Below are 23961 nucleotides of genomic sequence, written 5' to 3' on the forward strand. Positions count from 1 at the left end.
AGTTATAAAGAATCAATTTTACATCAAGGGGATACTTTCGTAATAAAGGACTTAGCTGCTTCGGCTATTCATCATTAGTATGTAGCGAGCAGATAGGTCAAAAGAAATGGTATTGCAGTAAAGAGTGAGTATTCTTATCTCTCTATAGCAGGACACGCCGATCGATACAGGACCTGAGCTATACTACTCTTGCAATCAATGGTTGATTTTGTCTTCTGCATACATTAATAGAAGATTTAAGATCTTTTTGGACATAACTTTTGTAGAGGTGATGAAGTAGATAAGAAAAAACAAATCGCTTATAAGGAAACGTTAGCCTATACATAAAAAAACAGGGATGAGACATCATAATACAAGTCCAATAGCCTACATTGTAAGGATTTTGTATTATATTAAACTATATTCTGTATGAAATTAACATTAGGACCAAACAGATACGACAAATACATTGCAATAATTAGGCAATAAACAAATGAGAGAAAAAAAAACACATAATAAGAACACAAATAGCCTAGTCCTAATTAATGTTAAGCTCATAAACACGATACATTTGTTCTTTACGTGTGTTCGTCTCTCTCTCTCTCTCTCTCTGTGTGTGTTTTTATTATTATTATTATTATTATTATTATTATTATTATTATTATTATTATTATTATTTTAATCACTTTAAGGTTATAATTATTTATATATTATTTACCATAAAAACAAACAAACAAACAAAAAAATCTTTTTTGTGCTCATATTCATAGGCTATATGTAGGCTAAGTGTCTATTAATAATAATTTATTTACTGAGCGATTTTATCAGGTCAGTTTCATGCAGTCATGAGCATCAGATGACGGGCTGTGGTGAATTGGTGTCCTGCTACATCCTAGCGGTCGTTCTCCGCAATGGGCTCAACTCAAACCTTCACCAAGTCCCTCACACACGACACACAGTCTCACACATGGACACACACCTCTTCAGCGCCATCACCGACAACTAACAAACTTCTTGCGCTACCGCTTCGCCCAGCTGAATATAAACCAATACGACAGATACAACGGTAAAGAGAAAGAAAAGAAAAGAAAATTAAAAAAAAAAACTTTATTTTTTCTTTTTCTGCTTCTCGCGGACGTTCTTGAATCCAGCTGATTTGTATTTGTAGGCCTGGAGAGTATTTAAACGGGCTTATAGAAGACCAAACCTTCGGATTCCCGAAAGGAATGGATACAACGGATCATGCGTTAAACTTGTGAACTTTTCATAACTCTAACATTTTAACTTACTTTTTAAATACGCTCAATTTGTGCTGCTAAGAGCATTAAAACGGGGTGGGGTTGTTGTCAGTTAACCCATATTCGGGAATCTTTTATTTTTTTTTCACCGGTGGCGAACATCTTCATGTCTTTATCGAGAGAAAGAGAGGCGATGAATATGTTACGCGTTCATCGTATCGACTAATGGAAGAGTGGAACATGCGAACCAGCAGAAAAGTTATTCTGAAACGGAACAACCCGTATCACTCACTTTCTTCTCACTAACTGTTGGGAATATACATTTATCCCATTTAAGGTTCAGAGTAAAATCATGCTAAAAGTAACTACTGAGGATAAGCCATACAAAGCAAAGAAAACAATTGACCTTCATCCTTTTTCTCTGGGCGTTAGAGGTGATTTTGGGTGTAAGGTTTAATTTTAAGGTAAAGTAGTAAATTGCGGAATCCGTCCCTCATTTCCATATTAGTGTGCCCACTGGAGCTCTGCCAATCCAAAGTATCATTTACTGTCATAATGATACATCCACATAACACCAGATCAGCTCCGTTATTTTTTATTTAACTTGTCTTTTTTTTGTTTTTTGTTCGGATCTATGTTTGTTTATATGAATGAGGAAGATCTCGCAGCAGAAGAATGTCCCGTCGAAAGCAAGCAAAACCACAGCAGCTGAAATCGGACGAGGACGCTTCACTTCTGGAGCTGTTTCCTGAACACGGTGAGCGTGTGTGTTGCAATCCCTTTTCTGTGGTGCGTAATTAAATCAGCGCAAATAACTAACTCTTTTTAATTTTAAGGTAATGTTATAAAATTATTTTATTTAAAACTTATTTTTTTTCTGACTTTATATTTTAGCATATCTAAGTCAAAGCGGACGGTTAATATGACGTTAAAATGCTTCAGCTGAATTTACATTAGTGTAGTCCTCGATAGATATACATGATTGAAAATATTTGGACTGATTTTCTTAAATGTGGCACTCATATTTAAATAACAAACAGCAAACGATGTATTTTGGAATTTATATGAAATTTCAAATATTAGCTAATATAACAAACAATGACAAACTAATAAAGCTAATAACAAGCATACAATAAATTTGCAATACAGCGAATATTGTTCAAGTTGACAGATTCACCTACAAAACCTAATTTATCTGGTGTGTTTGTGTGTGTGTAATTATGCAGAAGCATCCTAAAAACAGGTTTGTTGCGGAGTCACTCCAAACATTTAACTGAATTTCTTTACGAAGAAAAACGGGCTGATTTTTTGCTTAAAAAGCTTTTCTGCTTTCATTTTATATATATATATAAATATAAGCTATATATATAATATATATATAAGCATTGAATTTGTTTCTTAGTTTTTTTTTTCTTTTATAGCTTTAACAACAAATATTTTGACAAACTTATTCACTAAATCACTGCCAAAAGGAAAGAAGGAAAGAAAAGTGTCAGTTTCACATGTGTAATTACAATGGCACAAACTCACTGACATTGCACTCATGAATTAAAACAATTCGGGCTTCTACATGTTTCTATTTTCTACAAAAACAGTTTCTGGTAAATCAGTTAATAATTTTAAATCATCATCATCATCATCATCATCATCATCAATTAATCACATGAAAGAAAAACCTACCTCATATTGCTGTTATTAAGGCTCAATCACTCTGAACATTCTTATTGTAACATTTCTTCTAGTTTTAAATATCAGCTACTTTATCATATTTATTACTAAATTATTTATTATACTTTTATGTATCTTTTTTTATTTATTGTATAAGGTTAGTATTATGACATTATTATCTGTTATATGTTATGACTCTTTAGGAGTCACTGTATTTCCTATGTGGTGTTAATCTGTGACAATCAAAATGAATGTCAACATTAAAGCTCCTCATGACTCAACAACCTCATGACTAAGTGTGAAGCAGTAAACAAGCAAAATGTCTAATAGACACAGCAGCAATACATATAAAATGTTTATTTAAAAAAATAAATTAACAATAGTATAAATATGCATGTAATCCAGATAAATTCATAAATCTATTAATACATACATATTTGCCATTCTTGTAACATACATTATAATAATCGCAGTAAGTCAAGAGAGAAATAACAAGAATGGCACATTGAAAATTTAATGACAAATTAATCTAACATATTTGAACCCTTGTAGTACTGAGTATTTTATATCGACTTGCATTTTGTTTTTTGGCAGTATACATGTATGATCTGGATTCTAATGCATATGATTAGCAACAGAAGTATTGATTGTCTTCCATTACAGTAATCTAATGATGCGATAGGTCATGCTGTGAGAATTTGGTCTGACTAAGGTCTAAATGTCCAGTACACCATTGTCATATTTTACTTGCAATGTTTTCCAGTAAGAATGTTTAAGTAACTTCATCCTTTTCTTAATGAGTGCAGTGTTTCTTTAGACATATCCTCTGTTCGTCTTTGCACAAGTATTTAAATGCTCATTTTGATTATCTTTCAGTTGCCTGGGTTTTGAGAGAGAGAGAGAAAAAAACTTTTGTGTGGGAACTCAGTGATGTGCCAACAGAAACACTCATTGTCCCCAACACCCCCACTGCACTTAACCTTTGGCTTTATGGCACCATCATGGGTGGCCCATAGATGTCAAGATTTAAATACATTTTGTACATATGTTTTGATGACCTGAGGAAAGTGTCTTACATATGTTCTATGAAGTATTAATTATAATAATCTTACAATGTTGTGTATGTAGAATACTTTCAGCCGCTTTGGCTTAAGCGGAAAAATATCACAAACAGTATTTATTTATAAAAAAGGTAGTCAGTGAGTTTCATTTTAAACATTTGTAAGTCTAGGAATTTGATTTGTTTTAGGATATGTGTTATATTTTATAAGAAAATTTATTTTGGAATGGTGAAGACTGAGAAATGTATTTACTTTGCTCTATCTTTTTAAAACTGAAAGTCAAATGCATAATCTGGTATAATATAACATCTGGTAGAATATAACAGAGGTATGTGTATGTGTGTGTGTGTGTGTGTGTGTGTGTGTGTGTGTGTAAATATACTCATCTGGCATAATAGCATTTGCTCTTTGTTAAAATACAGAATTACATCCAGGAAAAAAATTAAAAATAAAAATAACAATTTCATCATATAATCTATATCAGTCTGTATGGCACATATAAAAATATTTATATATAAAAGAAAATAATTATGATTAAATAGTTATAGTAAAAAAGAGAAATTTAGTTTGTCTTTGAAATAGACAGTATAGGAATGTGTCATATTTATTTATAGTTTTCTTTTGTTCTCTTTTTAAAAATAGGAAATAAAAAGATTATTATTACTATCCTTTTTTTTCAAAATATGTAATCATTTTACAGTAGAATATACAGAGTAATTAATCTGCTAAACATTACTGACTGCTAGGTGGTGAAAAAGGAAATACAATAAAAAAGCTGACAGGTCTACATGGCAATGTTTAACACTGTTTATTTTTTATGTAACATAATTAACAAAAATTCATACCCAACCCAAACTCCCAGTCAAGCACATTACGAGATAATTGCCATGAAGCATGTGATGCATACAAATGCACAAAATAACTGCCCAAATTTCAGAACAAATGTATGATTTAAACAGTTCAGATATGATTAGGTATGAATTAGGGCTTGTATGATATGTCAACTGTACAGAACATGCAATAACTTCAACAGCTGTAGTTTAAGAGAAATACAGGTATATTATATAAAAATGTTTGCAAAACATAGATTACATATCTGACAGTACTAATGAAATCTAAAGTTTCATGATAGTGGTAAATCAAAGTGAGACCTGATTTGTACATATAAAGTGGCCTTGGCTTATATGAAAACACTGGAAATCAATGACTTGCATTGAATCCCTTATAAATTACAATGTCCACAACTGATAGTCCCAAATTAGATAGAGACACTGCACAAAGTCAATTATTAGCTCGCTATATAGAGAAGAGTGGAATTATCAACATTTATGGTTAAGATGAACACAATCATTAGAAAGGGTAAAACTGATTTGATTGTGCAAAATAATAATAATAATAATAATAATAATAATAATAATATATTAATTTTTCCCTTCATTTTCCACTTCTTCTCAGTCATAGGTGAAGGACTAGATGATTCAGACAGTGGAAATGAGAGCCGCAGTGGGAGTGAAGGGACCCATGTGTGTGAAAAGTGTTGTGCTGAGTTCTTTAAGTGGACTGATTTCTGTGAACATCTGAAGACCTGTACCAAGAACCCACTTGTGTTAATTATCAGTGACAATGAAGTGACTTCAGACCAAGCACAGGACTACTTACCTGAGCCATCACCCATGCCCAGCAGCAGCAGTGAGCTGGCAGAAAGTGAGGATGCAGTAGAGGAAAGCCACATGCCCGCTGAAGGTGTTGAAGGAGCAGAGATGATACTGGACCCGTGTGTTGTCCTAGAAAAAGAATATGAGCCCATGGAAGTGGAACTGTCTCCTGAGAAACCCATAAATTCTGAAGATCAAGTTACACTGTCAGAGCCAGACATAAGCCTGCCTCAACTTGAAGATCATAAGCACTCTTCTGGGGCAGGATTCCCTATACCCAGTACTAATGTCACATTGGGAACACTGCATGGAACCCGTGTGGCTGTGGCTCAGTTCTCTCAGAATGCCCGGGGAGCACTAGTTGGTGAAGCATCAACTATGGCCATCCCTATGATCCTTGACCAGCTCATGGCCTTGCAGCAGCAACAGCTCCACCAGCTTCAATTGATAGAGCAGATTCGGAGCCAGGTGACGCTAATAAACAAACAAGCCTCCACACAGACAGCTGTCAACCATCAAGTGGACCACAGCATGACTGCTGCCTTAGAAGTAACCTCATCTTCCAACATACCCACAATGCCTGCGCAGCTTAATCTACGTAGCTTCATTACACCTTCTGTGCATCAGCTGCCTATTCAGGGGCCTCCCTATTTAAATGAACAGGTCTCAGCCTCATTATCTTCAGCTCTGGAGGTAGCCTGTGCCAGTGTTCCTCAGACTGGAGACCAACTGGCCAGTTCTGGGATGAAAAACAATATCACAATGAATTGCTTATATCCATCAGTCAGTAATGTGGTTCCTTCTCAAATGCCACCATGCTCAACGTCGACTGGCAGCAGTAGCTGCGCCACTAGTAGCACAGGAACTGGGGGTGAAATAAGTTGTGGTATTTCACTTCCAAAAAACACACCTAGTCCTCTAACACTGACTCATGGAAGATCACTAACATCCCCCTCCAGCCTTCCTCTTGTACCTCACAGCTCATCCAGCAGTGTTATCTTCCCTAATCCTCTAGCCAGTATTGCAGCCACAACAAATGCTCTTGATCCTCTTACCGCCCTAATGAAGCATCGCAAAGGAAAGCCCCCAAATGTCTCTGTGTTTGACACCAAACCTAATTCAGAAGATCCCTTCTTCAAACACAAGTGCAGATTTTGTGCCAAAGTGTTTGGAAGTGACAGTGCCCTGCAAATTCATCTTCGTTCCCATACTGGTGAAAGGCCTTTCAAATGCAACATTTGTGGTAATCGCTTCTCCACAAAGGGTAACTTAAAAGTCCATTTTCAGAGACACAAAGAAAAGTATCCTCACATTCAAATGAACCCTTATCCAGTGCCTGAGTATTTGGACAATATTCCAACTAGCTCAGGTATACCTTATGGCATGTCATTGCCCCCAGAAAAACCTGTTACCACATGGCTGGACAGCAAACCTGTTTTGTCTACAATCCCGACATCAATAGCACTGCAACTCCCTCCAACAATACCCAGTATTATAGGAAGCTATGGGGATTCAACTAGTTTTACCCCTTTAAGTAGGTCACCTCAAAGGTCATCACCACCATCAAGTGAGTGCACATCTATGTCTCCTAATCACCTCATTGGTGAGGCCAGTATTGCACAAATTTCCAGTTCACCACAGCCTAGTATGGTGAGTGACACACCACCAATTCTTAAACCTGAAGCCCTTCATCTACCACCCATCTCCACCACCAGGCCTGGAGAAACCAGCATATTGACTACTACCATATCCCAAGTGATTTCTACAACCACAGTTACAACCATAACTAGCACCAGAACACAGATCACGGACTCAGCAAATACTCCCTCTGCTGTCTCTCATTTATCACTTCAAACGGTTTCCAGTCATTTTAAGCCCAAGTTTCCTTTTGGTGGCCTCCTGGACTCTATGCAAACATCAGAGACCTCTAAACTACAGCAGTTGGTGGAAAATATTGATAAAAAGATGACAGACCCCAACCAATGTGTCATCTGTCATCGTGTGCTTAGTTGTCAGAGTGCTCTGAAGATGCATTATCGCATCCATACAGGAGAAAGACCCTTTAAATGTAAAATATGTGGTCGTGCTTTCACAACCAAGGGTAATTTGAAAACACACTTTGGGGTTCACAGATCAAAGCCTCCTCTCCGGGTACAGCACTCTTGTCCCATATGCCAAAAAAAGTTTACTAATGCAGTAGTTCTGCAGCAACACATCCGCATGCATATGGGTGGACAGATTCCAAACACACCCCAACCTGAGAGTTTTCAGGACATGGATACAGATCTCTCATTTGATGAAAAGAACTTAGATACCATTAGCAACTATGATGAAGAGCTAATTGATGAGATGGACCAAGCAATAGAAGATGAAACAGATCATAAAGAAGGGAACGTGGACCCACCCAAAAAACATTTATACACACAGATGTCTCCAAGCACTTCACCCCCAACCTCTCTTATATCTAGCATTGTTGGTTTGGAGAATGAAATTAAGCTTACTGACTCAACAGTTAAAACAACCAATTCCTTCAGCCTGATGCCTCCAGAAAATGTGAGTGAAATAGATGGTGAAAATGAAGAGATGTTTAAGAATGATTCATCTTCCACTGTAGGAGACTTGGAGAATCACAGTGTTGGGAGTCCAGCACAATCTGAATCGTCTGGCTCTATGCAGGCTCTGTCTCCTACTTATAGTCAGTCTGAGAGTCATCGCTCCAAGTCCCCTACTCAGTCAAATAACAGTGAGGATGAAGCTTTGCATCTTCCTTCAGTGAATGCAACAGTGAAGTCTGAACAGTCAGATACCCCTTCTCCTGGATCAGAAAACACAGGCGCATTAGATCTCACTGCCACACAGCACACTAGGTCATTTGTCAAAGACGATAATCCCTTCAGTCTGCTGTTCCTGGGAAAAGACAGAGGTAGTCATGTATATATTTGTAGACAGATGTGTGTGTATATACGTATAGTATATATATATATATATACACACACACACACACACACACACACACACACACACAGTTATTTAAACTATTCTTCTTTTATTTTACACATTTTTAATGCCAGTATATACATTAAAAACAAATTCAAGTAAATAAAAGAAAAAAAAGTCCTGTAATTTATTTGTGTACTATTATTACAATTTTTTTTTTTTTTTTTTTTTTTTTTAAATACTCAGTGTTTTGTGATCTGAGAAAAGAGCAGTGTAATTTTTGAGTGTGGACAATCAATAAATCACCGGCCGTGTGTGAGGGGCCCCACTTGCCAGTTGGCCCCCAGATACCTACCACAACCCCTCAGACAACAATAAGCCCCAATCTTACACCGATGATGGCACCACCTCCACATCCACCTCGGCGGACCCCCAAACAACATAACTGCACATCTTGTGGGAAGAATTTTTCATCAGCTAGTGCTCTTCAGATCCATGAGCGCACTCACACAGGAGAAAAACCATTTGGCTGTTCCATCTGTGGCAGAGCCTTCACCACAAAGGGAAATCTGAAGGTATGATTAAAATACATTTAGCCTATGTGTGTATATTAATTTATATTTATGGTATTACATATAGAAATATATTTGTTTGCAGTGGTGGACAGTAATTATTTTTAAAGTATATCTTTCCACTTTATAAGAGTATTTTTATTTTGTGAAACTTTTACTTCACTACATACCAAAGCATAGTATTTTACTTTTTACTCCACTACATTTCTTAAAAATGTCATTCTTCATTATTTTGAACTGGAGAACTCTGAGATGTGATATCAGTGTCTGATGCATTGACAAGCTGATTCTTTTCAATTAACCTGTTAAATCGGTCTGTAAGTCACACTGCAGTCAGATTGCAGCTGTTCTTGAGTCAACAACTCAGGTCAACAACTCAACTGATTCAAATGATCTGGTCAAAGCAAGTCTCCAGTTAACAATTCAGTGAATTCACAAGTTTGACTCAAAACGAGCAGAAAACATGAGATCCACGGAGCTTGAGAGCGCATGTGACTGATGGCTGTGACTGATGTAAATAATATTGTTTGTCAATACACATTTTGTTTTTTTTTTACTTTGTTTTTTTTGCTAGTTTGCACACCTAAAGTATCAATAACCTAAGTTGATATTTGAATGTATTTAATGTTTTGATAGTGTATGACAAGCCTCCTCCCACAGGTACTTTGAGCAGTAGGGTTATATAAAATATATACTATAAAATGATGAAATATAAAATATAAATATATGAGTAAAAATTACAAAAGAAACATTCACCAGTCAGTACTTTTTTACTTTTAATACTTAAGTACATAAAAAATGTAATACTTTTGCACTTTTAATTGAGTAAAATCGAAACAGAGAACTTAAAACCTTTACTGGAATGATATTTTATTAGGGTATCTGTACTTTTTATCAATTACTTGATTTGTGTATTTCATCCACCACTGGTTGTTTGCAACAAATAGAAAATCACACTAGATAAACAACACCAATACAAAGCTTCGTCATGAAACTCTAGATGGTGCAAGCGATAGGTTTTAACTCAGTCTGATATAATTACATAATCATTTACATGGCACAACTGATTGGTTTCTCTCAGCAGCTAATGAGCTTGCTGCTCAACATTCAAATGCTTGGCTAGTGCTTGCTGTAGCAGTTACAGTGTGCTTCAGAAACCCTCCATCTTTTCCAGCTCCACCCCCACCTAGATCTGCTACAGGGTAATTTCATGTTTGCTATACATGGGGTTTATTTCATACGTTATATGTGCAGCAGCAGTAAATCTTACATGCTCACAGGAACGTGGATGTATAGGTAGTAGCAATCTCGGTACTTGCTCTGCCGCAGCAGCGTAGCAGATTTGTTCTGCCAAGACATTACCATTGCCATCCATATTACTATATTAAACTCTCCAAGAGTTATCATGACAGAAATCAAATGTAATAGAATGAATGATATGATTACTGATCAATTTTCAAATGAATTACTGTTAAAACACCTATACTGTAATTACTGAATTTGTACAATTGCAGAATATGTAAACTAATTAGAGGAAAAGCACAGAAGGTACATAGGCATTGAACCATATTGAACCACTGGAACCATATTGTATTTGTATTGACTTTCCACAGCGCTTATCAGATCTTCTTCTGAAAAATGTTATCAAATGTTTTTAGCAATGCTTTAGCATATTGACAGATGGTGATCCTGCACCCAGGAATGACCACAACACAGCCCTTCATTGTCAGCAAAGGCCATAATGAGACAAGCTCTTGGCCTAGGTACAGATGCTCAGCAAAGACCTTGAACATGTCATGCCTGGACCAGCTGGGACCAAAAAGCAGTTTTATTAAGAAGAATGTTCATCGTCAGTGGCATTCACAGACCACTGAAGGGGCAGGGGATAAATTTTGTTACCTTTGATCAACGTTGAACTGACTCTGAATAACACTGAAAAACCTGAATGGCACTAAAGGTGATCAGACAGACCAAACCATAAATCGTAGAGACTTGAAACTTGGAGGGATGGTAGTACTCACACAATCTACAATGTCACCAAGGGTCGGCCCAATTGTCCTGACGGTGGTGCTACAGCGATCAAAAATCCATAATCACTCATAACTCAGAAATGGGGCAGCCCTGACGTAGCCGTATGATAATTTAATTGAGCTGTTACAGCCATTATAAAGTGTTTGAATAGCTTTTTTAAAATACTCTCCAAAACCAAACAAATTTAAAGTCTCCAAAATAAAGTTATGATTGATCAAATGCTTTAAAAAAGTCAACAAATAAAACAAAACTATTATCTGTAATAAATTAGCTATAATCAATTAAATCTAAAATGAGCCTAATATTATTACAAATGTGTTGACCTTTCATGAATCCTGATTGACAATCATTGACAATTATAGGATCAAGACATTTCTTCAATCTCTCGGCAAATATACGTGCAAAAATCTTTGCATCATTATTAATAAGTGTAATTGGACGCCAATTTTCTAAAAATAATAAATCTTAATTAGGCTTTGGTAATAAAGTGATCAAGCCTTGTTTCAGTGAATTATGTAAATAATCTTGTTGTATTGCTTCATTAAATACACCTAACAAAAAAGGTGATAATTCTACTTGAAAATATTTATAAAATTCACTAATCAAACCATCATTTCCAGGTGACTTAGGGTGCTTTCACACTAGCACTTTTGGTGTGCACCCAGGTTCGATTGACGTCAGAGTTCAGTTCGTTTGGATGATGTGAACGCTGTCTTCCGAACTCTGGTGCGCACCCACGAACCGTACCCAAGTCCACTTAAAAAGGGTGGTCTGGGGTACAGTTCATGTGAACTCCGGTACGGTTCGCTGCTGATGTGAACGCAATCGTATCAAATCGCGGAAGTGATCTGCTATTAATGACGTATTGTTTGATAAAAATGTGTGTTTGTGTGTGTCTTTCACTCACTTTCCTCACGAACGTGACTGACACGCTGCAAACAGAGAGCTGTAACTTACAGTATATCTCATTTCCGTTCGCCTTCAGCGTTCTTTAGATCATTTGCAGTACATTTGAAAGACAGATGTAAATAGCGTAATGTTCCGAAGCTTTGTAAACAAAACGAACGGTTAAAAACGTAAATATATAAAAGTGCAGAGAGCAATGTTATGCATATGCCGCCTTCTCCTGCACTGCCGTTACTAAGCAACTCGGTAAACACCTGCTGGCTTGATGACGAAAATGAACCGCGGTTCGGACCCAAATAACATAATGTGAAAGTCGTGACATTTGCCAAGTATGGTAACCCATACTCAGAATTGGTGCTCTTCGTTTAACCCATCCAAGTGCGCACACACAGAGCAGTGAGAAGTGAACATACCGTGAACACACACCTGGAGCAGTGGGCAGCTATATATCCAGCACCCGGGGAGCAACTGGGGGTTCAGTGCCTTGTTCAAGGGCACTTCAGCCATGGGTATTAAGGGTGGAAGAGAGCGCTGTTCATTCACTGCCTCCCACCTACAACTCCTGCCAGCACCGAGACTTGAAAATGCAAACCTTCGGGTTACAAGTCTAACTCTCTAACCATTAGGCCACAGCTGCCCCAAGTGAACGCAGTCCAGTGGGGGCAGGGGAAGGGGGGAGCAGTCGAACTCTGGTTCAGACCAGGCAAGCGAACGAAGTGCGAAAGCACCCTTATTGTCTTTTAATTTGTTAATAGAGTGAAATACTTCATTTAAAGAAACCTCTTGGTCGCACATTTTACAAGAAGACTCACTTATCTTTTGAATGTCATTTTTAATAGATTCCAAGAATGACTGTGCATTACTCAACTTCTTAACATAGGAATATAATTCCTATATTCATATATTTGATCTAAATCTAATTGTAATTGTAGTAATTTATTTCTCTTTTCTTGATCTATATTAGAATTTTCATAAAGGCTTATAATTTTGTGTATATTTTTTTCTTCATTTTCTCGTTTATGTTTTGCTATTTCTTTTCCGCTCCTTATGGGTAAAGTTCTTATTTTATACTTCATGAATTCCCAATTTGTACCAAAAGAGTAAGATTTGCTTCCTTCCAGGAATCTATGATAACCTTTTATTGCTTCATCTCTAAACTGCACATCTGTCAATATATTCTGATTAATTTTCCAATACGTAAAATTCTTTACATCTTTGGATTTAGTTGTATTTAATGAGAGAAAAATAGCTTTGTGATCTGTAAGAACTGATGGCTCTATGGAAACCTCATTAATGTAATTAATTAAATTCCTTGAAAATTAACCAATAGTGTATACGTGACTTTTGAGAAAGATTTCTTTTACACCACGTAAACTGAATTTTTTCTGGACACTTATGTCTCCATATATCAATCAAGTCAAAAGTAGAACATAAATTATACAATTCTGGAAGAACAGACCTGTTACTTGGACGGTGTGGATAGCAATCCTTTTTTAGAATCCCATATTATGTTGAAATCCCCTCCAAGTACTAGTTTTGCATTACTATATTGTTCCACTGTTTCTTCAATTTGGTCTTGAAAGTTAAAAAAAAATTTTTTTTTATTTTGTGTGGTAAAATTACTTGCATATATATTCCCCAAAATAAACAATTCTGCATTCTTTTCAATTACCAATATTACCCATCCACCCGAATCGTGCATTTTAGTTTGAATTATTTTCCCCTTAAATGTACCTTTTAAGATTGCAACACCAGCTGCTCGATTACTCCCATGTGACATTCATAAATCATCCCCCCATTGACATTGAAATTATAATCTGACAAAGATGCATGTGTTTCTTGAATATAATAAAAGTCACATTTATATTTACTGCAAAACAAAAAAAAAACTGCTTTCCTTTTCAGCAAATCACGAATTCCCCTGACATTTAAAGATAAAACTGACAAAGATACCAGTGTGCTATATTAACAACTTTAGGCTTAACAAATGTGAAACAAAACATGTTCCCAAAACCTCAACAGTATAACTTCAACCCAGACTGGCCTTAATAATACTTAACTTAAATCAAAACCTTTAAAAGTTATACTGTACAACATAACATTTTATCGTTATATTTCAAATAACAAAAAGATCCATTCTGTTTGTAAATTGAAATAAACATTATGTTCTAAATGTCATAACTCCAATGATGACTGCATTGACACCAAAATATATAATTATGTCCATATACAGTTCTTGATCAAGATATACGCATGTATAATCATATTTAAGGAGGTATTTCCTTTCCATCAATGAAGGCTCGTACGCCTATGAAATAAGCCTTCTTTCCTGCCTGCTGAGCAGCCTCCACTTTTGGCCACAGTTGTTTACGTATAGCTTTGTCCATGTTCATTAAGTCCTCGCCAAACCGTAGTTCCTTGGAATTCAGGTAGATGCTGGTTTTCACTGCTTTCCAAAGCCTGTCTTGTAAGGATCTGAACACAAATTGATGTTTTATTAAAAAGGTTTGGGAAAAGCACGTCAGATACTTAGCCTAATCAACACTGGTGGAGCACAATCAAGTAATCAACACCACAATATAAATACCGCTGACTTACCACTATCCACTGACAGTTTATCAGCATTCGGTTTGCACCTTTTGCCATTATATGGCAGACTCAGCTTCTCCTATTTAGAAGATGAGATCTATAAAGGGGATTTCAGTTCTCTGGCCAATCTGCCAGGCCCAGGATAGCTCCTTCTCCGGCAGACACCGCCACCGAGCTCCATGCTTCATTGCGGCCACTGCTCTGCTTGACCAGCCACACGCTCCCCACGACGCCGAGACTTAACCTCGCCTCTACCGGCATCACTTCCAATTTTTCCCCTGCATCTTTTTATCTTTCGGCCGTGCTTACAATCCTACAATTCTTCCAATCGGAATGTTGACCGCATTTAATCCTGAGGCAAACGCTGATTAATTCCGACGCTCCGTCTTCACGAAAGGTCAACAAAGCGGATCTGTATGATCTAAGTTATTCGTCTCCCAGCAATCAGCCAAACCTCACTCCTAAATCCACAACAACAGGGCGGCCAATATATCGAGCAAAATTCGCAAGACCCGAACTCGCCTCGCTCGACACCTCCATTGCCCCGATGCACACAAGACCCGGCTCTCCTTAAGCGCTGGCTCACAGCGGCAGGCTTCCAATGAGCCTGGGCCGTGCCGCTGATCTCACCGCAGCAAAGCCTCACTGGTTTCCCGCTTCGACTCAACCTTTTACCACGGCTCTTCCGGCTGCAGCGTAATATGCAGCCAGGCCTCAAGCTCTTGCGCTAGCAGAACAGGCCGTGTTGGAAATACATTTTTAGGTAAAGTCGCTAAAAGGTGTCGTTGGTCACTGAAAGTTGTTAAACGACATTGTGACACAAAGGATCTTGATGTTATGTTTTAGCCACATCGCAAACAGCGTAGAATACAAAGAAATTTCTCAGATTTTATTAATTTTCGCAAGTATTTTTATTTTATTTTATTTTTCATTTATTTTAGATTAAAGTTTGATAAGGTTTGAATTTGAGAGAGATTGATTTGTGATATGTTTATAAATGATTACCGATTATAGGCACATAAGGTTTACCACAAGGAAACAATCAACAAGTGCAACCTAATTCACATGTGACGTGAGTATTACTAGGCACCTCTCTCTCTAATCTCTAGCCAACGTGCCGCATCGACTAGCTTTTCAATACTTTCTTCTTCATGTGATTAAGAAGAAATGCATGTCTTTTTAACATCTACGTAATAACTTTTAATTCTTTTTTATAGCTAAGCTCAGACTTTTTCAGATAGTTGCCTATATATATATATATATATATATATATTGCTATGTGCTTTGGGGAAACAAGTTGCTAGGGTTGTTTAGGTATTGCTAAATCTAAATAACAAATGGCTAAATTGGCAACACTGCAGGCTTCCCGGGCATTTCAGCATTTTCCGTCAAAATGTCACAAACCACCCTTTCCCGTGGCCTGCAGCTGAAGCAAGCCTGAGGCTGCCGCCGTTTGTAGCACAGGCCCACACTTATAGTTTTTTTAATTATAATTTCTCCTTTTATTACAATCGCGGCCCCCGCTCCTCTCCCTCTCAGCTCTCTACTTCATTTAAAATCACAATATTCTCTTTTTTATAGCAACATCACTGCCCGTTCCACCAAATGCTGTTGCCTTGGAGCCACCTCCAATGGTTCACAACATCCGGGCTCAAATCCTGGCAAATGCGGAATTAGATCCTTCATCTAAGGTCATCACTAACAATTAATTGGGTAACAGAGTTTTCCGTGGATTATTCTGTTGATTAATCGGATAAATATCATTTATTTTGATGGTAGGAAAAAAAAGAAAAAGAGGGAAAAAAAAAAACACAAACAATAGCCTTTTAAATGACCTAAAATACATATATAATAGCAATGAGGCTTTGGTGATTGGTTTAAATTAAGTATGAAAAGCAATTATTGATACTGTCCTATTGAACAAAACTTAACATAATGTTATAAACAATGTAATGTACATGCACATTATATCAGAAGCCTCCAAAGGGCACCAACGTCCCGACAATTGTTTCTACATGTCACTGTGCAGTCTAATCCTCATTTGGCTAAACATTTAATTCAAATGTACACAACCTTTAATATCGGAAAATTCTTTATGACAGAAATGCTACTGCAATCATAAATCCTCGAACGTGGACATCAAAATTTTGCCATTTTTCATTACGTTCAGCCATTTCACTGAAATAATCTGTTCAGCTTTCTCCCATAGGCAGCATGAATTAAAGAAGGGTTTATGATCAGCCCTTTCGAAGCAACACCTTCTCAGTTTTGCATTAGCCCATTGAAGTGGGTACTCTTTTCTGCGATAAGAAAATCCCAATCGATCTGTCAGCTCCATATAATTCACCATTTCCAAGCATAATCACCTCAATTGCTCTGAATGAATTCTCTCTCTCAACTGTAGAACAACGACCATGCAACCAATAAGAAAAAAAAAATAAAAAAAATCATGGGTCTTAGCACTTGGCTGGCAATAGTCAACATCACCTCAGCTTTCAAAGCTATGCCCATGCATCCAGATTCATGGCACTTATTTGGGGTACACTGACGCTTAACTTTTGTATGCAAGCCACACCAAGATTTTCTGACACATTATCGGAAGCATCTTTTTGGATTTGCTAAACAATTACGCAAAGTAATCATCATAGCATCCACCCTTTTAGACAACTCAAATTGCTCTGAGTATTGAACTCCCGGTCATGTGCTGCAAGAGTGTTCCCGGCGGAGCAAATGTTTCTCTTTCAACTACCGGCAAGGCTCACCCATCTGATGCAGCGAGTATTGAATTCCCGTCAGATGCTGCAATAGCTTTCCAGGTCGAATTAATGTTTTATTTCAACTAACGGTGTTGCTTACCCGTCCATGCAGTGAGTATCGAACTCCCGTCGAAGGCTGCAAGAGCCCTCCTGGTCAAGCATTCTTGGCCTTTCTGTCCGACTACCGGTGAAGCTTACCCATCCGTGTTGTGAGTATTGAGCTCCCGTTGGACGCCGGTGACAGCCTCCCGGCCACAAAACTTTACCTTTCTGTCTTACGGTCAGCGAGGCTTACCCGTTCGATGCTGTGTGCTCCCATCGGACACCGGCGAGAGCCTTCTGGCCAGACAACCTTTACCTATCCATTTTACAGTCGCCAAGCTGATCTATCCAATATGCAAGTATCAAGCTCTTGCGGGAGGCCAGCGAGAGCCTTCTTTTCCATTCTATGGTCATCGAGGCTTACCTGTCCGATGCCATGAGTATCAAGCCCCCATCGGACGTTGGCGAGAGCCTCAGGGCCACACAAACTTACCTTTTCCATTCTACGGTCGTCGAGGCTTACCCGTCTGATGCTGTGAGTATCGAACCCCATCGGACATCTGCGAGAGCCTCACGGCCACACAACTTTACCTTTTCTGTCTTTTGGCCAGCGAGGCTTACCCATACGATGCCAGGAGTTTGAGCTCCCATCAGATGTCAGTGAGAGCCTCTCGGCTAGACAACCTTACCTTTTCCGTCCTTCGGCCAGCGAGGCTTACCCGTCTGATGCTGTGAGTATCGAACCCCATCGGACGTCGGCGAGAGCCTCACGGCCACACAAACTTACCTTTTCCATTCTACGGCCTGTCAATCCGACTTACGTTTTTGGTCGCTTTTACTTAACAGTTGGAACGGGATCTCCCTTTTCTATAACGACTCATTCGAATCTTCTATTTCTCTACAGCTTTACACTGACACCGCTCCATCCGCCGGGTTCCGTGGATTATTTGGTAACGAATGGTTTGCAGACAAATGGCCAAACGAAATTCTTAACCTCCCTCCTGAAGCTAAATCTTCTGCTCTATTCGAGATTTACCCTATCGTCATAGCCTGTTTGCTTTGGGGAAACAAATGGCACCGTAAAAAGATTTCGTTTTTATGCGATAGGAAATCAGCAGTCGATATTCTTAATAAAGGTCGTTGAGATTATTCTTTTATCAATCGTTTTTTAAGACGCCTCACATGGAATTACGTTATTAATAATTCTATTCTCAAAGCTACATATGTTCCTCTTATTGATAAAAAAGCTGATGCTCTCTCACACTTTAAATTTCAGGAATTTCTTGTCTGTTACCCCAAAGCTCACCCATCCAGTCTGCCTTGCCCCCCATTCCGTTCAGCCAAACTACTCTAGACTAAATTTGCTCTCTACATATCTGGAAGCTGCTAGCAAATATATGAGGTTTGGGATTGCCAGATCTACACTGAAAGATTATGACTCTGTGTGGTCTTATTTTTAAGTTTTATGCGCCTTTAAAGTCCACTGTGTAAATGCCAGTAAGTTTCAGCCTCCCACTATTAAAGCAACTATAGCAGGAATCCAGTTCCATCTTTGTTGCCGAGACCATAGAAGCATCAGCCTCTTCAATCATCCTTCCATCTCCCTGCTCATCAAAGGAATCTCGAAGGCTCATCCAGGGAAGAAAGATAAACATTTACCTCTAACCCTTCCACTGTTACATAAATTACTGAAACATCTCAGACTTGGGGTCTTTGGGACTTATTCAGATGTCCTTCTAGACTCAGTCCTGCTCACAGCTTTCTATGATTTCTTGAGGTGTGGGGAATTTACTTGTAAATCACTTCACTTTGATCCTAATCATGATCTCACCATTTCAGACATTTTACTTGACAGCCACCAATTTATCCTTATGCTTAAGCACTCAAAGACTTAAATCTGATAAAGGTGTCCTTATCATTATATCAAGTATTAATTCTGTCTTTTGTCCTCTCCTTTCCTTGTCTCGGTACCTGAAAACCCGGCATCACACCCTACATGACGACCCATTGTTTCTTAAGAAGGATGGCAACCCCTTGACAAGCTCCTGGTTTGCCTCTAAATTCAAGCAGCTCTGTCGGCTTTGCAGTCTTGATCCAGAAGTGTACACTCCGCACTCAATCAGAATCAGCGCAGCAACTACAGCAGCGCCTAAAGTATCGACCTCCACTCTTAAAGAAATGGGCCGTTGGTCGTCAGCTGCTTACGAACAAAATATCAGACCTAATTGCAGAGATACGATTGAAGGCCAAAAGTTAATGAGTTCTTAATGTATTGTAAGCAACACTTGAATGCTTACTAGGTGTTGCTGGAAATAATAAACGTAAATCTGGCATTACTTTTGTCTCCATACTTAATTCTGCATAGCATTTCTAAATCCGGCAGCCAATTATCTTAGACTTTAATAATAAAAAAAACAAAAATTTTTTTAAAAAGGCGTGACAAGTCCACATAGCCAGTAAACTTAAGTTCATGGCTCTCGGGGCAGCAGCAGTAGCGCACTAGTCATGGCAGATAGATCTGCAGGGTTGAGGGGTGGATTATATGTTAAGTAGCCCACAGCCTGCTTTTCTCTTTCTAGCAGCAGCAGCATGTTTCCCTTTATTTTATGATCTGTGCATTTAGCCAAAGCAATTCTACTTGCTCTGCAGCAGCAGCAGCGTACCAGATCTAGTCTGCCATGGCCAAACATCTGCTTCTAATTTTATCAATAAAGCTTTTACAATCCTTTCCGAGAGTTGTCATGACTGAAATATGTTTTTTCTGTTTTGGAGGGATGATTATTTTTAAATCATGTAATCATGGCTAGTTTTTGTACATTTCATTTCATTCTGTAACCTACTTGTTCTACAGGTCTGTGTGTACTAGTGTTAAATGCTACTATTGCTGTTTGACAGCGTTAGTAACGTTTATGATGTTAATGATAATATCATGATAATTTTTGCGTTTCTCTTACTGAATGTTGTACCCTGTCAGCAAAAACCTGTCTATGGGCTTTTTTGATTGCTGTCAGTTTAAGTGGCAGTGATGCAGTGTTGCCAGATATTGCTACAAAAAAAATAAAAATAAAAATAAACCAAAATTATTTCCAATCTTTTGCAAATAGGATAAGAAAGATATCGATGAATAAACGACAACTTACTACTTTATTAACTTTCTAAAATGTTAAATTAAGTGGAAAAGATGAGTCCAAAGATGCTTATAATAGCTGGATCTGGCAACAAGGCTGCGCCCGCAAATTAAGTGGAAAATTTGTGTAGAATGATTCTTTTTATCAGCATCTCATAGCGATCATTTTCATACCAGGGATGCTAAACATTCTTGCAAACTGTCTAAACTGAATTATACATGCAGGCATTCATATGAGGAGTTTAACAGCAAATTAGTCATTCAGAAAAGGAATGTTATTTTTGAACATGAAAAATTTACTGAGGTCTGGACCTCGGTGGCCTCATAGCTGGCTATGGGCCTGTTTGATCCCCCTGATCTAAGTGGTTACATGCTTGCTAAATTAAACATAACTCCTTTATAGGCATGTGCTTAAAGGCCTTAAAGCGCTTGAACTCCGATAATTGCTGCTTGCAGATATATTTTATTTTAGAGCTGCTTTACAGGAGAAATTAAACAACTGAGAAACTGAAACTCTTTATAGCTGAGTTTCCATAATTAATTTCTCTATTTCCTGTTTATCTCTGTGAAGCTGCTTTGACACAATCTTTATTGTATAAAGCGCTACAGATATTGTCAAGCTACGCTGTTCAGGGAACACACTGGAGTCAGGAGGAAACATTTAACAGAACACATAATCAAAGAAACACTGGGAATAATCCACAACAGGAGCTTGAGAAACACATGAGACAATAAGTACCCGACCAACACAAACTGAACAGACTGGGGCCATAAAGACAGGATAACGAGGGACAGACCAGTGTGGGGAATCAACTAATAATCAAACTAAACAAGGACAGGAAACAGACCAAATAAGGAAAAACAGGAACTGAAACATTTGACAAAACAGGTCAAATTCTTAAGGTCAAACAGGTCAAATTAATTACATATGTAATTACATGCAGGTATTTTTAAAATATAAGTACAATGTAAAACCTTGTATGTACACAATAAGTGCATTGTACCAAATTATTAATTGAAATGTAAGTACATAGCAGTTAAGGCCACTTAATATAAAGTGGGACCAACATTTATTTTAACAGATCTGCCACTAAGGTGCTTGGCACTGTAATTCTCCTTGCAGCTATATTGTTACTAATTTTACTTGTTAATAACTTCAGATGAGATTAAATTTACTAAAGCAAGTTTTCAAAGTTATATGTAATTGGTATACATTTATAAAGCAGACTAATTTTACACAAGTATACTTAAAACCACATCAGAAATGCATATAAATACAGAGTATCTATATATTTGTTTGTTTGTTTGTTTGTGATGCATATAAACTGAACGAGCATTTTCATTTCAGGTCCACATGGGAACCCACATGTGGAACAATGCCCCAGCCCGGCGGGGAAGACGACTGTCCGTGGACAATCCGATGGCTCTCCTAGGGGGAGATGCCATAAAATTCAATGAAATGTTTCAGAAGGATCTTGCAGCACGAGCAATCAATGTAGACCCAGGCTTTTGGAATCAGTATGCTGTAGCCATTACCAATGGACTAGCAATGAAAAACAATGAGATCTCTGTAATTCAGAATGGAGGCATTCCATCCCTTCCCATTAGTCTAAGTGGTGGTGGCATTCCTGCTGTAGGTGGAATGTCAGGAGGGATGGAGAGGTCTCGCACTGGGAGCGGCCCTCCACTTACTGGACTTGAGAAGACCGACCTGGAAGTGAGAACTGGACATCCCTTCTCCAGATTCAGGGAAGAGGACAATGGAATTGGGATTAACTGATGATGTACATTAAGAAAAGGATACAGAAAAAAGGGGTAATGAATTAATACAAATTTGGAAAGTAATACTTAATCCAGTTTGAGGTATGTATTGTATTTTACAAATGAAGTCTGATATGCTGTTTAGATTTGGAACTGCAGTATTTAGTGTTCTTCAGTCCTACTATACATTCATTCATACAAAAACAAACAAATAAAACCTTGAGTCTCATTTGAAAAAAAAAATTGTCAAGAAAGGTTTGCATGGTTCTTACTGGTTTCTATCAGTATGTTTCTTTCTGCAGTGGTATTACCATCTGACCTATATATGTGTCAGCTGACATGGGCAAAAAATAAAAAATAAAAAGAAAGAAAAAAAGACGATATATTTCTATGTGGACAGATAATGGTTGCTCACAGTACATGAATGGGGGGATGGGGGGGATGGGGGGCATAAAATTTGAAATCTTTGCTTTTTCATTCATTATTTAGATGCTTGACCAGATAAAAAAAAGGTGTTACTATTTAATTTTTGCATAAATTTTCCAGCCATGGTCCTATATTAATGTTCTGTGTCTTAAAATTTATTATATAGATTAAAAGCAGGTATTAATATAAATATATATATATATATATATATATATATATTATATATATAGTATATATATATATATATATATATATATATAGTTGTTCTGAGTTTCTATTCATTTATTTCATTTAATTTTTGTTAATTTTAATTGTAAATATATATTGAAGTAAATGCAGAAAAAAAAATCACTATACCAATGCAATCATATTGAGGAGTGTTTTTTTTTGTTGTTGTTGTTTTTTTTTTTGTTTTGATTTAGATTTTCTTTCTTTTAGAGGTGTGTTTTTTTGTTGTTGTTGTTTTTTTTTGTGCTTCTTTTTATCCTTTGTAAAGAAATAAAACAGCCCTATAAAAACACTTTGTGTTAACAGCAAGTACAAACATAACTGGAATGAATATTTTGTAACACAACACAACACAACACAACACACACACACATAAGAAAAAAAAGAAAACGAAAGAAAAAAAGAAGATTTTTATGTTTGTAAATGCACATTTTAGAGGGATGGTCTTGTTTGTGAGATTGTATTAATGTGGGACTGAGCTATCTATGTTTATTTCATTTATTATTATTATTATTATTATTATTTTATTTATTTTTTCATGATCACTTGTAAGGTTTGTAACTGTGAGTTCTGGATGTAGCACAAAAATATGAGCTTTCTGCCCCCAAATTTCAGGACATTATGTCCAGTCAAGCTCAAATAAAATAAGAACAGATTCTGTTTAATGCTGTCTTTGTTTCTACTTATGACCATTGCTTTTCCATCATTAATTTTGTCTCAGAATTTAAAACAGTTTTAACATATTAATTAAAATATTTCTGTAACCAAAATTAGAGCACTATCACATAAATATGCATTGGCCCCAAAACAAGTATTACTCACCTTTGGAGACTCACAAATTTCTATATTTCATGGCAATTAGATACCAGATATCCAAACAGTATTTCTGTATTTGTGCATTTCTGTGTTAGAGAGAAAAATTTGTTATGTACCTTAATGCACATATGTATTTAAAAGTGTGATATTGTGTGTGTGTGCGCGCGTT

At 37.2% G+C, this 23961-nt stretch overlaps 1 protein-coding gene across 1 annotated transcript; it reads left to right on the plus strand.

Moving 5' to 3' along the window:
• The first annotated feature begins 1844 nt into the window (after window positions 1-1844).
• sall3a (spalt-like transcription factor 3a) lies at window positions 1845-22736 on the plus strand. Its single transcript, XM_042755709.1, is given in 5 exon segments — window positions 1845-1974; window positions 5402-8525; window positions 8772-8835; window positions 8838-9113; window positions 21910-22736. Coding segments are annotated over 5 exon segments (3978 nt in total). The 5' UTR covers window positions 1845-1892; the 3' UTR covers window positions 22342-22736.
• The last annotated feature ends 1225 nt before the right edge of the window (window positions 22737-23961 follow it).

The sequence above is a fragment of the Cyprinus carpio genome, unplaced genomic scaffold (assembly GCF_018340385.1).
Source record: "Cyprinus carpio isolate SPL01 unplaced genomic scaffold, ASM1834038v1 S000006745, whole genome shotgun sequence".
Taxonomy (NCBI): domain Eukaryota; kingdom Metazoa; phylum Chordata; class Actinopteri; order Cypriniformes; family Cyprinidae; genus Cyprinus; species Cyprinus carpio.